Genomic DNA, 14,802 nt, shown 5'->3' with positions numbered 1-14,802 from the left:
CTCATCCCTCTTTGTCACCTCCTCCCAGCATCCTTCATCCTCCCTAGTCTGCCACACTCCTCCTTCCTCATCCCCCCATCCAAACACCCCTCATCCCTCCCGGTTGCCCTCACCCCCTTTTCCTCACATCCCTTTCCATCCCTCCCCCCCCCCATTCTTACCCCCTTTCCTTCACCCCAGGTCTTTACTCTTCCACATTTACCTCTCCCCTCCATTTTGCCCCTTGCTCTCCCTCCCCATTTACCTACCTCCCCCATTTTCTTCCTGCACCCTCACCCCGCCCCTTTTCCTCTGATTTTCCCCTTTTCCCTTCATTTTCCTCCCGCATTCCGTTTTCTTTTTGCTCCTCGTTTATTTTCCCCCCTTCTTCGCGCCTCTTCCCTCAGCTTTTCCCGCCTTTGCCCCCGCGCATGCGCTGAGGCTTTGCGCTGTCGCGCAGGTAACCGGGGGGGGGGGGTGACGCATGCGCAGTGCGGCACTGACGGTAACGCACTTAGCGCATGCGCTGACGCAAGCAGCGGGGGAAGACGCGACTGCGCATACCCACACAGACCGTGAATCACGCTCCTGCGCAGGCGCAGAGCACCGGCTCCCCCCCCCGCCTGCCTCGCCGCGCAGACACTTCCCCCCTCCCCTCTCCGCCCGCCGCGCATGCGCGCTGGGCGGCGCAGGGCCCCGGCGGCGGAGGGAAGATGGCGGCGGTGGTACAGAATGTGGTGAAGCTGTGAGTGCGTCGTGTGTTCCCCCCCCCCGCGGGGGGGGGAATGGTGCGACCCGGCCCGGGAAGCGGGGTTCCCCCCTGCCTCCGTGTCGCGGGCGGGACCAAGTTGGGGCGGGGGGGGGGGGGGGGAGAAGGAAACGCTCATTGTTCGGGGGGAACTTTCCTTGGGGGGGGGGGGGGGGAATTCCTCCGTGTGGTTCTGTGAGGGGAGACCCCCCCATATGGCGCTGTAAGGAGGCTTATAGAGCCTTGGGGGTGGGGTTCCCTGAGCGGGGGGCCTACAGAGGCCAAGGGGTGGGGGTCAGCCCTGTACGGTACTGTGAGAGTGTCCTGTAGATAGCGGGGGGGGGGTGTCATTCCTGTACATCCTTGTGAGAGGGTTTTATAGATCCCAGGGGGTGCGCTGACCCCCATAAGGCTCTTTGAAGGGGGCCTGATAGAGCGGACTTTCCCCCTGTGTGGTCCTGGGAGGGGTCCTATAGAGCCCAGGGGTGTCCGACCCCATATGGCTCAGTGAGGGCCTATATAGAGCCCTGAGCGTGGATGTGTTCCCCTACATGGCCCTGTGTGGCCCTTTGAGTGAGGCACCCCGCTATATGGCCCCATATAGGTTCCCAGATGCCCTCGGAGCGGGGGGAGAGGTCTCTGCTTTATGGTCCTCTACGGCTGTGCCCTGCAGAGCCCTGGGAGTGGGGGTCTCCTTAATGTGTCCTTGCGAGAGGGGAATCTATAGAGCTCTTGGGATGGAGGTTCCTTTCCCCATACAGCCCTGTGAGAGGGGCCCTATAGAGCCCCAGGGATGGGGTTCCCCCGTATAGCCCCATAAAGGCTGAGGGTAGGGGTCTAACCCCTATACAGCCTTACGGGGGGGACATATATACCCTTGGGGAGGTATATGGACCCCCACTGTCTACTCTGCTATAGCAAGGGGGGTACAGGAGGTCCCCTATATAGCCCTGTAAGGGAGGCCCATCCTGCCTGGATGGGATTTGTAGACTTGGAGATGTTTGTTGATCTTTTGCTGGCATCTCCCGGTGGTTTTTTTGCGTTTCCAGGGGTTTTTTTGGCATATCCCAGGGTTTTTTGGCATCTCCCTTTAGCTGGCGGCACTTCGGCCATGGCACCATTGCATCCTTGCTGCAGTGTCCTCTAAAACCACCGTTCTTGGTGGGGTGTTGGTGCAAAACGGGGCGCCATTTGTACCCCCCCCAGGTCTTCTCCGATGACGTGAGGGTTTGTTAAGAGACGTTGGGGTCTCCTCTGATGAGCTGGGGTTTGCTAAGAGAGGTGACGGCTGTGGGTCCGTCCATCTCGCAGCTTTTCCACCTGCCGATGTGTTAGCAAAGCTGCTGGAGAAGCTCTTGGCTGGCCAAGGGCACGGGCAAGCGTGCTGCTGCATTTTTGGGACCCCTTTCTTGGATTGTTTCCGAGAGAAGCACAAACCATGAGTCACAAAACATCTTCTTCAGACTCTTTTTGCCCCGAATCGACAAGCCCGCACTTTGCAACAACACGACTTTACTGGCGCTCCTGTGGATCTGCAGCTTTCAGTGAAGTTGAGCACGTGAAGCAGCATCTCACCTTACCCGGCTTCGTCACACAAATATTTTAGAAGCTGCTGTTGGGTTTCGAGGCTGGATGTTTTTGGTCGCAGCTTGCCAGCGAGGATGATGGAGAGGAGTGTGGCAGGATTTGGGTTTTTTGCTTTTTAAAACCATTCCCTGGGCCGTTCTCTTATCTCCGGGTACCGCTGGCAAAGAGTTTGGTCTACCAAATCCCTCCCTGCTTTATTTTTCTCCATTGATGGCAGCGGTTAGGGCAGGACAGTCTCCAACGACAACTTTTTGGGGCTTTAAATCACTCCCCTTCCTGCGCAGGTGCATGTAACCCACCTCGGCACGAAGCCTGCCGTGCCTTTTCCCAGCAGTTTTTGGGATGAAGGTAGTCACATCACTTTTTTCGGCTATTTCCATGCTGTGATCTCTTACCAACGGTGCTAGAACACATAAAACCACCTGGTTATTTCCACAGCAATCTGCTGATGCGATGTGCTTTACTGGAAGCTGCTTTTGAGGGCACTTACGACTTGCTTAGAGCCTTTCACAGCTGCTAAGCTATGCCGAGTCCGCAGGGAGCAATAATCGGGTTCGTGAGAGCTGTTTAAAACACATTAGTCCTTCCTGATGGCTTCGTTAGCTCTTTCCTTGTGCATTCGGTGCAGTTTTAAGCGGTGCTTCTCCTCAGTGGAGCTTTCTCGAGGTTGTTTTGTGGTTGCACATGGGGATCGGTGAGTGTCCATGCCTTGATGCACCCCTCAGTTTTGGGGTTGAAGACCTCCAGATAGCGGAAGGGAAGATTATAGGATTGTATGTCGGAGCTGGAGACGAGATCTCTGCTCTTAACGTATCCTGTGGTCCCTCTCCATCCCCTCAGCGCTTGGGGAGCACTTTAAAACCCATTTCACGAAGCTTTTTGAGGTGCCGAAACCAAATCCTGGTGCATTTCTCACCCAGCCCAGGAGCCCTTCATTAATTTGCAGTTAAAACAACCGCGGATTGTTTTGGGTGCTGATTGCCTCTTTTCCCCCACCCCCAAACTCTGAAATCAAGCCAGCGGGAGAGAAATAAGTTGGACAAACAAACTATTTTTGGGTTTATATTGCCATAAAAAACAAGTTTTCCTCCTCTGTGCAATCCTCCTGTTGGCAGGACTTCACGGGGACGCTACAAGGGCTCTGCATTGTTGGTTATCGGGGTGCAAACTGAGCTATCGAGGAGCAGCGTGGTGATTTAGGAGGAAATGAAAAGCTTCAGGAGGGATTTACATCCCCAAACTCCATGAGCATGACGGTCGCCTGAGCCTGGGATTTGGGCTCCCTCTGCAGTCAGCGGAGAGAAAAAGGCAGCTTGGGACCTTTCTTCTCGCTCTTAATTGCTGCTGGGACGCTGTTCCCCCCCTGAAATCGCTGCTGTCACACCAAGTGCGGTGAGACGAACCCCATTTCTCCATCACAGCTCCAGCTGACCGGGCTCCGTAAGGAAACGAGCGCTGCAATCCTCATTTGCATTGAATATTTACCAATCTCTTCTTCTTTTCAGTTATTCCCTGTTGGTTTTCTTCTGGGCATCTCCCTGCACATCTGACTTTTACTTGCGCTGGAATAAAAACCCCGTGACAAAGCGATTTCTGTCCCGTCTCCTTTTCCTCCGTTGGGCAAGATATTTCACATATTGTGTGTGCTTCCTCGCAGGCAGCCGGGGCACCTTTCAGCTTGTTATTCACTCGTCTAAATTAGCCGTCTCAGGAGCGTGGGTGATTACGGTGCTCCTTGGGCTCTGTGCAGTTGTTCCAGCCGTTATTGAAGTGCCAAGATCAATATATATTGATATAAACAAAGAGCGCATCTCCTCTCCCGGCACCGGGGAGGGGAAAGCTCGATCTCCAGCAGCCAAACAGACTCTCAGCTCTTCCCCTCTCCCTGCCACGCGTGGAGGGAAGATCTCACCATCCAAATAACTGTAATTACAGCTACAGGCCTGTGATGCGGCTGTTGCAGCACTGACGGTCTTCGGTTGAAGGAGGAGCGTAGGGATGTGGCACGAAGAGGTCGTGCTATTAGAAAAGAAAATGGGGCATGATTAATGCACTTAAGGCAACCAGAGAGATGCCTGTGGACGCTTGAATCCTTTAGTAGTGCGTAGATGCTGGTGCGGGCTTCTGACAAAAGGCTTTGGGGGCATGAAAAACACTGAGGGGATCTCTTAAGGCTGAGGGGATCTCTTAACGGTGCGACATTCTGTCTGCTGGCAACGAGGAAGGCTGTAATCGCCTGTTGTGGTGGTCCCTACGTCTCTGTGCTTTTGCTGAGCGAGGGGACATTTCTGTCCTCCGCGAATATCATGTCGAGTCGCTTCTTCACCTTTTAAAGGAGATATTTTGGGCTGCGCTTCCTCCGAGCGGGGGGGGTCTGGGAAGGAGCGCGGCGTTTCCCTCTCCCAACGGATGCATGCCAGGGCTGGAATTGGAGCTCGGGGTGGTTGGAGCGAGCGCTGAACCTTTTTTTCCACCCGGCAGCCTTGGGGAGCAGTACTACAGGGATGCCATGGAGCAGTGCCACAACTACAACGCCCGGCTGTGTGCCGAGAGGAGCGTCCGCCTCCCCTTCCTCGACTCTCAGACCGGGGTGGCCCAAAGCAACTGCTACATCTGGATGGAGAAACGTCACCGAGGGCCAGGTACACCGGGAAAACGCTGGGCTGGGGACAAGGGCTTGGTGCGTGTCATCACCTCGGATAATTTGGGGCTTTTTTTTTATTAAAGGTTTAGCCGCTGGGCAGCTTTACTCCTACCCCGCGCGCCGCTGGCGGAAGAAACGCCGTGCTCATCCTCCGGAGGACCCGAGGCTTTCCTTCCCTTCTATCAAACCAGGTAAATCCTTCCCACCGCTGCTTTCCACATGCAGTAAGGGGTGGGGGTTTTGGCAGTACCATGGCCAAATAGCACTGGATGATGGCAAACGTCAGTGAGGGTTGGTAAACCCCTTTGCCTGACCCTGCTGTGGTGGGGAAGCTTGTGAACGTGGCTGGGTAGGGTGGGATCTCGGTGCATGGTGATGTTCCACCCTGATTTTTCTCTTCCCTTTCCCCCCACCGGCTCCTTGCAGACACCGATCAGACCCTGAAGAAGGAAGGGCTGATCTCTCAGGACGGCAGCAGCCTGGAAGCCCTGTTGAGGACTGACCCGTTGGAGAAACGAGCCCTCCCAGACCCCCGCATCGACGATGACAGCCTGGGCGAGTTCCCTGTCACCAACAGCCGTGCGCGGAAGGTACAGCAGAGAGAGGGTCTCCTTCCCTGTGTTGGGAAAGGGAGCTTTAGGTTAAAACACGCACATCTCCATGACACCGCTCTGATTTTCCACCCCCTTCCTCTTCCCCTCTGCTTTCTCCGCATCTTTTAGCTGCAGCAGAAGGATTTGGGATGGATTTTGGGGGGCAGAGATGATGCTACCAACCTCGTGGGGCTACCAGAGAGCGGGAAGCAAGGGTTTGGCTCCCTACGGTGATGTCGCGTAGACAAGTGGATGTTCCCTTCCAGTTAGAAACTCCCCTAGTTCCCAAGAAGTGAGTTTCTGGCCCCAAAATTCAGGGGGAGGGGGATTCTGGCCCCAAAATTCAGGGGGAGGGGGATTCTGGCCCCAAAATTCAGGGGGAGGGGGATTCTGGCCCCAAAATTCAGGGGAAGAGGGATTCTGGCCCCAAAATTTGGGGTTTTATCACGTCTAGGCACCCAGTTTAAGACTCTGCCCTGGATGTCTCTGCACCCGGGACAGCTTTCATCCCTCATTGACCCACGGATCCTTGCGGAATGGCTGTGGTGGGGGGGTGATCTGCCAGGATTTCGAGGTGCCGGTCCCCATCCCTGCCATCTCCTCCATGCCCCGGCTTCATTTTTCCCCCATGGGCCCTATTGCAGCCAGCACAGGTTTTTCATCACCTCATCTTGCTGCTTTTTGGCTCCCTGAGTAGAGACAAGCTCTGAGACATCTTGCCAAGCCAGATTCCTTTTATTCCTACTCGTATCCAAAGCTTTTTTTCCTTTCTTTATAGCAAATTTACTTTAAAAAGAGTTTTTTAGTTGTCGCAGAGGAGTAAGAAGGATGTTCAGCCAACTCTTCAAAGCGCTGTCTTCTCTGCAAGCGCTTTGAGAACGGGCTCTGGAAGAAAAAGCAGATTTAAGTTTTGAAATGAAGACATGGGAAGGAAGAAAAAGCTGAGGCCGAGCGTTTAGCAAGGTTACAAGTATCTGGTTTCTTTTTGCATCGATAAATCTTTTTGCATCGGGTTGTTACAAATCACAATAACTAGTTCTGAAAAAGGTTTTGACTGGTTGCAAGTCAAAGCAATCTCTCTGCTGCCTGGGAATTTGGGCCGCTCTGCTGATGGTTTGGCCTCTTCCCGTTGCAGCTGGCTCATGGGCTACGTTTAACGCCGGGGAAAGGCTGTTTTCCAGCACGTATTTTATGATTTTCCCCACTAGTGTGTTTCTCCCATCCCTGCAATTAATCCCTGCCTGGTGCGAAAGGGCTTTACAAGACCGCTAACAAAGCTCAGAGCAGACAGCCCTGGTTTGGTGGAGAAACAAGTGAGGCAGGGAGAGAGGAGACTGCAAATCTGTCTTCTGCAGGAAAAAAGGTGCTCGGATCTTCCCCCTTTCCTCCCTCAGATGGATAATTTGGGTCCAGCAGCCCCTTTTCACCTTGATTTGGCACAACTCGGAAGCTTCTTTAAACATTAAGGCTCTGCCAAGGTCTGGAGCTGGATAAAACCTTCCCCACTCTCCATCCTTCATCGAACTCACCCAATGCTTTACTGTTAATTGACATTGGGATTGTAGGAGCTCCCCCTTTTCCCCTCGGAGCTGCAAATCGGGCTTTAAACCGGCTACGACCGCTGTTGTAGTTGCTTTTTGCTGCCAAAAACACCCTGCAGGTGTGATCCGTGGGGTGGAAAGCCTTGGCTTAGCAGATTGCAGCCCGGGTTGGTATGGATTAGCCCCGGTTCAGGCTGGAGGGGCCATCCTGCACCACCAAAGCCTTTTTCCTGTTGCAGTTCTCACAAGCCAAGTTGGTTTTCTTTAGACCACGTCGTTACCTGACCACTCTAACGATAGGCGATATCCCGCAGGCTTCAGCTTCACCTCCTTACCCACCAACAGCTGCAGTTTAATAGATCTCCCCAAATAAGCACAGAGCAGAGCAAGGTGTGTGATATTGCAGGGTAATTTTGCTTAAAAAAAATGTATTTTCCCCTTCCTGGGCTTTTCTATGTGAATAATTTTTCCAAGCGTCATCTCTTTTTGCCTTTTCCTTGATTACTCTTTTTTTCAAGCATCTTCACACCATCTTGGGCCATTCTGTGACTTTTTGGGGGATAAAATGTACCAGATCCCTTCTCCCTCCCCAAAAATTTCACATCCTTTCTCCTCCTTCAGTATTACAGGTTTGAAATGGATTCAGCTGCTGATGGGTGACCCGAGGCCGCGCTGACGTATCTCGCTCCCCAATTTTTCCCACTTTTCCCTCGATCCGTGTTGAGGTTTTGTCTGCAATAACCCCTTTCCTCTTCCCTAGCGGATTCTTGAGCCGGATGACTTCCTGGACGATTTGGACGACGAAGACTACGAAGAAGATACGCCAAAGCGGAGAGGGAAGGGAAAAGCCAAGGTGAGGGCAGCCGCGTGGGTCTGGCTGGATCCCGGCGTTCTTTTGGTGGCGATTCCTGGCAAATTTGAGATGTTGCCAGTGCTGAAACAACCCCAGCGCCTGCCAGTGCTCAACCGTGTCCATGTTGAACCTCTTGTTGGGGAAAACTCGACCTCATGGACAGGACGAGCAGAAAACACACCTCGGGGGCTTGAATAACTCATGTTCGTTAGCCGCTAATGAACGTTAGCCACGCAAAGCCACCTACCGCGCAAGAGAGACTGCGTGGTGAGAGGATGGTGGAGAGATCTTGTGTGAATCTGCCCCTTCCCAAAATGGGAAGGGCCCATTGGGGATCCCAAGGGATTCGGGTCATCCGTCGGTGCCTTCTGCCCCATGCAGCGGTCCTCGCTGCTCGCATCCAACGGCCATTTCGGGCTGTACCCACTACGTGGCAGTGTTGGATCATGCTTTTCTCCAGTGCTGGATCACTGGTGTTGTCCTCCCCACCACCCAGGAGCCTTTCAGGCTACAGTTTTGCCTAAACCTTGGGTTTTTCCCCTTGTTTTTTCCCAGGGCAAAGGTGTTGGAGGGGCTCGCAAGAAGCTGGACGCAGCTATATTAGAAGACCGGGATAAACCCTACGCTTGTGACAGTGAGTACTGAAAACCTTTCCTCGCCGCTTAGGGCCCGGGAGCGGAGCCAGGCTATGTTGCTTTTGGGATCCATCGGGTTGTCCGCTGGGATTTGGGTTTTAAACCTCAAAAGGTAGATTTACACATCCAGGGGAGGGTGTTTTTGAACCCCTCGGACACTCAGCCCTCCTCCAGTGGTCGAAGGTGGCTGGAGTTTTCCCACCGGGAATGCGGTCCTCTCGCCCCGAGTGTGAAGGGCTGTGCAGCCGCCCGGCACGTAGAAATGAGGATAAACCTTTTCCTGGTTGCAAACAGCCTCCCAAAGGTTGAAAACAGTCCCCTTGTTTTCCCAGCCGGCTTTCGAGTTGGATCTGTGTCTGTCAGGCTGGTTTCGAAGCCGGCCGTAGTCCCCAAGCCCCGACCCATGTGCTATCGTGCCTCGTTAAAGCCACTTAATGAGTTTGTAGCTGTGAAACGCAACACCGTGCGCTGGTCCTGCTCTGGCTAAAACCTCCTCGGCTCCAGGGGCAGGGATTTTACTTCTGAGGCCGTACCTTCCTGGCCCGCTCCTCTGCGAGCCCAGGATTGCCGATGCTTCCTCCTCACCTCCCTCCTCCTCAGGCTGGGGAAGGGGGGGGAAAAAAAGGCAATTTAACAGGGCAAACGGAGCAAAAAAGGGCAAGTGAGGCTTTGAAATTACCTTTCTCTCTTCTTCCTCCTGTCCTGCAAGAGCTGACACTAGCTTCCAAAAAAACCCACCCCAAACCCAAAGTAGTTGTGTTTTTCCTCCCCTTTTTTCTTGTTTTAAGAGTCCGTCTGTCGCTTGGCACGGGTGCGTGTGCGTGACCTGGTGTGTGTGTGTTTTCTCACGACTCTCTTTCTGTGTTTCAGATAGTTACAAACAAAAGCATACCTTGAAACCTCCCGATCGAGGTAGTCCACTCTCTGTCTGCTTTTTTTATTTCCTTCCTGCCTTTCTTCTCCTGAAATGTTAGTTTTTTCACCAAACCTCGCTGGAGCCTGCGGGAAAGGGACAGGGCGAGGGGGACATGGGAGAAGGGGAGGGAGAAGCCAAAGGCCACCAAGCGACGTCAAAGCCGGCCTCCCCGCCAGCAGCGGGATTCGGCAGCTCCTCTCCGGGCTCGCCTGACCCTTTTCCAGCAGGGAAGAGCGGTCGTGCATGCCAGCAGAGCGGCCTCCCGAGAGGGGAAACAAAGATTAATCCCCCCCCGCGGCGGCAGGGATGGGAAAAAACACGGTGTTTCCACCAAACCCCTTCCCTCGCTCCCAAATCCTGTGCGCCTGGGATGTGCCCCCTTCCTTTTAAGACGCGCCAAAGTATGTTGCTGCTTCTCTTGCACAAAAACACCTTTTTGCTTTAAAATAAGCCCCAAAACGGGTCAGCTGCAGGTGCAGGTTGGATGTTGGCGGTGGGCTGTGAATAAACACCCGCGGCCAAGCTGGAGAGCTGAGATTATCTTCGTGGCAGGTCTTCTTCCTTGCCGTTCGGGAGGAGGAAACCCGACTCGTGTTTAGATACCGGCCTGCCTGTTTTTTGGGGGGAAAAAGGTCAATTTTAAACCCCGCGGAGTGGAGGGAGGGGAAGAAAACACTGCCAGCCAGCTCCGCGTGGCTGCTCACGGGGCCGACCCCATCATGCCCTCTGTTGGCTTTGGAAAGCCAGAATTTGATGTAATACGGTTGTAATTGTTGCCGCGGCTGCTTTTCGGGCTGCTTTTCCTCTCCTTCGCTGGGCTCATGCCGCTTTGCCGAGCCACTGCGCACCTGCCGATGCCGAGCGTTTTCCCCGGGGTGGCAAGCATCCCGCAGACCCCTTTCCCCGGGGGAAATCTCTGCGGCTTTAGTCCCGAAAAGCCATTGCTGGTGCTTGCATCAGGCTCTCTTAGAGGGGTTCAAACCCCGTTCTCAGTGAGCAGGCTGAGATGTCCCCTGCTGTCCCCCCTCTATTTTTGGAGTGAGTTGATGGCGTGAGAGGGGATGCAAGCCTTGGTGGGGTTTCTTCAGGCTTCAAACGAGCCTGGAAGTGGATCCAGAAAGGTCCGGGATGTTATGGAAAAGCTCCAGGCTCAGGAAATCTCATCCCAAAGTGACTTTTTCCTGATTTGCCTGGATGCCCTGAAAAGATACGGGGAAAACCCGTTGCCAAATCTGTCCACTGGGCCCCATAAATCCCCCTCTGGCTCTTTCTGGGGGGATTTCACCCTGATCCCTGTCCTCGTGCCCGGCCAGCCTCCCTCCTCTACCGTGCCAGCAGTAGGAAGGTGCAAGGGCAGCGCTGGCTTCGTGCTCGTCCTGCCTGTGCCTGTACAGGACTGAAAGGGGGTTTTGGGGTGTCCTTGGCACCTCATGGCTAAAAAGCTGCCAAAACCCCCCCCAGAAAACTGGTGGCGGCGAGCTGGGAGCCCGTTCCCCGGCAGGGAAGGCACTTCCCTGCTCCGTGAGTGCTCAGAGGTTTCCCCAAGGAAGCGCCTGCTGCCAGACTGAGGGTGAAAGCTCCCGACCCCGCAAGAAACAGGGCAGAAAGCGGGAAAATCAATAGCATTTGGGGTGGTGGGTGATTGCACGCCGCGCTTGAGTCAGGTTTGGAGGAGCCAGGTGGGTCCGAGGAGGGAGCGGAGCCGAGATGTGCCTGTGGCAGCTGCGGTTTCCCTCCTTGGGGTCCCAAAAAAATGGTTTCCCCTTCATGCATGTTGAAGACAGCCTCAATTTTTTTACCCAGCTGGTGTAGGAGATGGTTTTTCGGTGGGAAATCTCCCCTCGGTATCTTTCCGACCGGGTTTTGCCACTTGGATTGATCCCCGCGTGGTTTCGCTCCTTTACCGAGGGCTGTAAAGCTGCACTTAACGAGCCACCATCGTTATCTGGCTGTGGTGGTATCGATCGCTTACCAAATCAGCCTTAGCCTCCCACGGTGGGATGCGCAGGGGAAGCTGCGGTGCTTCTCCGGCTGCTCCAGACGCGATCTGGAGGGTCCAGCCCCAAACCCCTTCGTTAGGGTGTTCCTGGGTGGTTTTAATAAATTCCAGGTGATTTGGGGGCAGAAGGGGAGCAGCCGTCTGCGCTCAAAGCCCGGAGACGGGACCGGGAGATGCCAGATGATTTGGGGTGCGGGGTCTCGCTTCCCGCTGGGGTGAGCTCAGACTTTTCCCATTTCTATCCCTAGTCTGCGGGAAACGATACAAGAATCGGCCGGGATTGAGCTACCACTACGCTCACTCCCACCTGGCCGAGGAAGAAGGCGACGACAAGGACGATTCGCAGCCCCCCACTCCCGTCTCGCAGCGATCGGAGGAGCAGAAATGTAAGCAAAACACCCCCCTCTGCCAAAATCCCCATCGTGAAAAAGGCAGCAAAGCCGGGAAACCACCCGTGCCAGGGCTGGGAGCGAGCAACATCCCTTCCCGATGCTTTTGAGCACCGTGGCATCGCCCCGGGGCTCGAAAGTTGCCAGAAAGGCTGCTCGAGCATTGGGATTTGCGCCATGGAAGTGTTTTCTCCTGGTCCCATGCAGAAAGCCTTTGCCCCGCAGCTAATCCGTCTCTCCCGCTCTGCTTTTCCAGCCAAGAAAGGACCCGACGGCTTAGCTTTGCCCAACAACTACTGTGATTTCTGCCTGGGAGACTCCAAAATCAACAAGAAGACGGGGCAACCGGAGGAGTTGGTCTCGTGCTCGGACTGCGGGCGATCAGGTAAGGGGGAAAACGTCCTCCCCACCACGGGCGTAGCCAAACCGTCGCCGGCATCTTCGCCTTCCCGGAGAAGCCGAGGATTTGGGTCGGAGCTGGGGAGAAGGTGGTTTTCTCCCCGCCGTGCGGCCCTTCCCCAGCCCCGCGGTTGCAAGGGCTGCCTTCCTCCCCTCCCCTGCCTTCACTTGTGTCCTGCCTGCTTCGCAGGGCACCCCTCCTGCCTGCAGTTCACCCCGGTGATGATGGCGGCCGTCAAGACGTACCGCTGGCAATGCATCGAGTGCAAGTGCTGCAATATCTGCGGCACCTCCGAGAACGACGTGAGTGCCCCCCAGAACGACGGGAGTACCCCCAGAATGATGGGATTACCCCCCAGAAGGAGTGGGGCACTCTCTGGGGACACCCTGGGGTGTCATCCCCTCCGGCCCTGTGGAGAAGGGATGGGGAAAAGCCCGGGGGGTTTGTGAGCAGCCTCTTGCTTTGGAGATGAGGTTTTAATAGTCCGTAGGACGTGTCAGAGGCTTTTTGGGGGGGAATCTTTGTGCTTTCATAGTCCGTAGGACACGGCAGTGTCATTTTGGGGAAAATCATTGTGCTTTTAACGTTCTGTAGCACAGAGCAGTCTTTCTGGGGGAAATTTTTGTGCTTTTGTAGTCCATAGGACACAAGAGAGTCTTTTTGGGGAGAAATTACCGTGCTTTTAATGGTCCACAGGACAGAGCAAAGTCTTTTTTGGGGGAAATCTTTCTGCTTTACTAGTCCGTAGGACATGGGAGAGTATTTGGGGGGAAATCTTTGTGCTTTTAATGGTCCATAGAACACAGAAGAATCTTTTTGGGAAGAAATCTTCGGGCTTTAATAGTCTGTAGGGCACAGCAACATCTTTTTTGGGGAGAAAAGATTGTGCTTTTGGTAGTCTAGAGGACATGGTGATGTCTTTCCGGTCGCTCCGACAGAGCTTGGAGGACAACAGAGAGGGACCGTTGTCCCCTCTGTGTTGTCCTTAAGCCAAGGCCGGGTTGAATCATCCGAATTTCCCTCCCCCTTTTCTCCCCTCTCGGCTTAGGACCAGCTGCTCTTCTGCGACGACTGCGACCGCGGCTACCACATGTACTGTCTCACCCCACCCATGTCGGAGCCGCCCGAAGGTGAGTGCCACTCCTCCATTCCCCTCCAAACCCCATCCTCCCTCTCTGCTTCAGAAATGGGTCAAAACAAGCAGAATTCAGCCCAGAGTATTTCCCAGCCGTGCGGACCCACTTCTGCCCACGTTTTTTGGGGCAGTTGTGGCTCTGCCATGCCACGATCGAAAATGATGGGATCCATCATTCCAGCTGTTCCCCAGTTGTTCCTCCTCTGCTCCACTGGAGAAGCGGAAAAGCCTTTTACCACCCCAAAATCCATCACTGACACCCCTTGGGCCCCAGAATGTCTCCATATTGGCCGGTAAAGCCGAGAGTGATCACTCTTCTTCCTCCTCTTCTTCCCACCTTCGACTCCTGGTGTCAAAGCAAAAAAACTAGTCTTCACAACAAAAAAACAACCCCAAAATCTCGATGACGCCTCACAGCTGGTTAATTACCCCAGCGGTTAATTATCAACCCCTCTCCTGGCCGCCTTCGCTTGAAGGTTAACGAGGAGGAAGGTGGCTTCCGGGGTCACAAACCCACAAACAGTCCTGTAAACCACCCCTCACCCTTATTCTCTACATGTAATTAGGAAGCTGTGACCCTTAACGAAGCCCTAACGAGGGCAAAACCAGGCCGCTCACATGTCCTTCTCTCCGCAGGGAGCTGGAGCTGCCACTTGTGTCTGGACCTGCTGAAGGAAAAAGCCTCCATCTACCAGAACCAGAACAACTCCTGATCCCGCTCCGCCGACGGGACGGGCTCCCCAGTGCCCTCGTTCCATGCGTTTTCCCTTTTTTTGGGGTCTTTTTCTTTCCTTTTTTTTTTTTAAACCTTCCCCGTGTTTTTTCAGTTGATTTGGGTTTTTTTTTATCGCTTGGGGAGGGGGTGTTGGGGTTTATTTTATTCATTTTTGCGGCACGCGGGTTTATTTCTCACCTCCCTGCACAGGATGGGGCACATCCCCCTGTAAGGACGGGGTGACGCTGCCGTGTCCCCACCCCACAGAGTAGCTTTTGGGGTGACACCGCAGTGTCCCCAGGGACCCCGTTCCTACCAAGGGGACACGGACGGGACAGGGCTGTCCTTTCCATTGCCATTTCCTGGCTTTTCCATGCGAAATGAGGCACCCAAATCCACTTCGCCGCCTCCCCGGCAACGCGGCGTGCCAAAAACCTTGCTTTTTCCCCCTTTTCTTGGGAAAATTCACACCCCTGCGCCAGCCAGGGTTGTATTTTGGGGGCTTTTTCTTAATTTCTTGGGTTTTTGGGGTGAGGTTGTTTTTCCAGTTTTATTTTTATTTCCTTTTTTCCTTCCCGTTTTTATTGTTTCTTCTCACCTCGCCATCTCTCCCGCCTCGGAGGATGCTCCCCGCAGCCCGGCCGATCCCCCCCTGCCCAGATGAGGCC

General features: G+C 54.5%; 1 protein-coding gene across 2 annotated transcripts; it reads left to right on the top strand.

Annotated features, from left to right (window-relative positions):
• Positions 1 to 692: 692 nt before the first annotated feature.
• On the top strand, positions 693 to 14,706 carry DPF2 (double PHD fingers 2). 2 transcript variants are annotated; one of them, XM_059835104.1, is made up of 12 exons: positions 693 to 724; positions 4,796 to 4,956; positions 5,042 to 5,149; positions 5,385 to 5,548; positions 7,853 to 7,945; positions 8,501 to 8,579; positions 9,451 to 9,492; positions 11,744 to 11,881; positions 12,141 to 12,269; positions 12,474 to 12,586; positions 13,333 to 13,414; positions 14,056 to 14,706. In XM_059835104.1, exons 1-12 carry the CDS (start codon positions 693 to 695, stop codon positions 14,130 to 14,132), a joined length of 1,218 nt encoding a protein of 405 aa, XP_059691087.1. In that variant the 3' UTR covers positions 14,133 to 14,706. The 2 variants fall into 2 exon arrangements, with proteins under 2 accessions (XP_059691087.1, XP_059691088.1); XM_059835105.1 differs by lacking the exon at positions 9,451 to 9,492.
• The last annotated feature ends 96 nt before the right edge of the window (positions 14,707 to 14,802 follow it).

This window comes from Gavia stellata, unplaced genomic scaffold (genome assembly GCF_030936135.1).
Source record: "Gavia stellata isolate bGavSte3 unplaced genomic scaffold, bGavSte3.hap2 HAP2_SCAFFOLD_124, whole genome shotgun sequence".
Classification (NCBI taxonomy): Eukaryota; Metazoa; Chordata; class Aves; order Gaviiformes; family Gaviidae; genus Gavia; species Gavia stellata.
The sequence above is the reverse complement of the archived record's forward strand: the minus strand, read 5'-3'. Positions and strand labels throughout refer to the sequence as shown.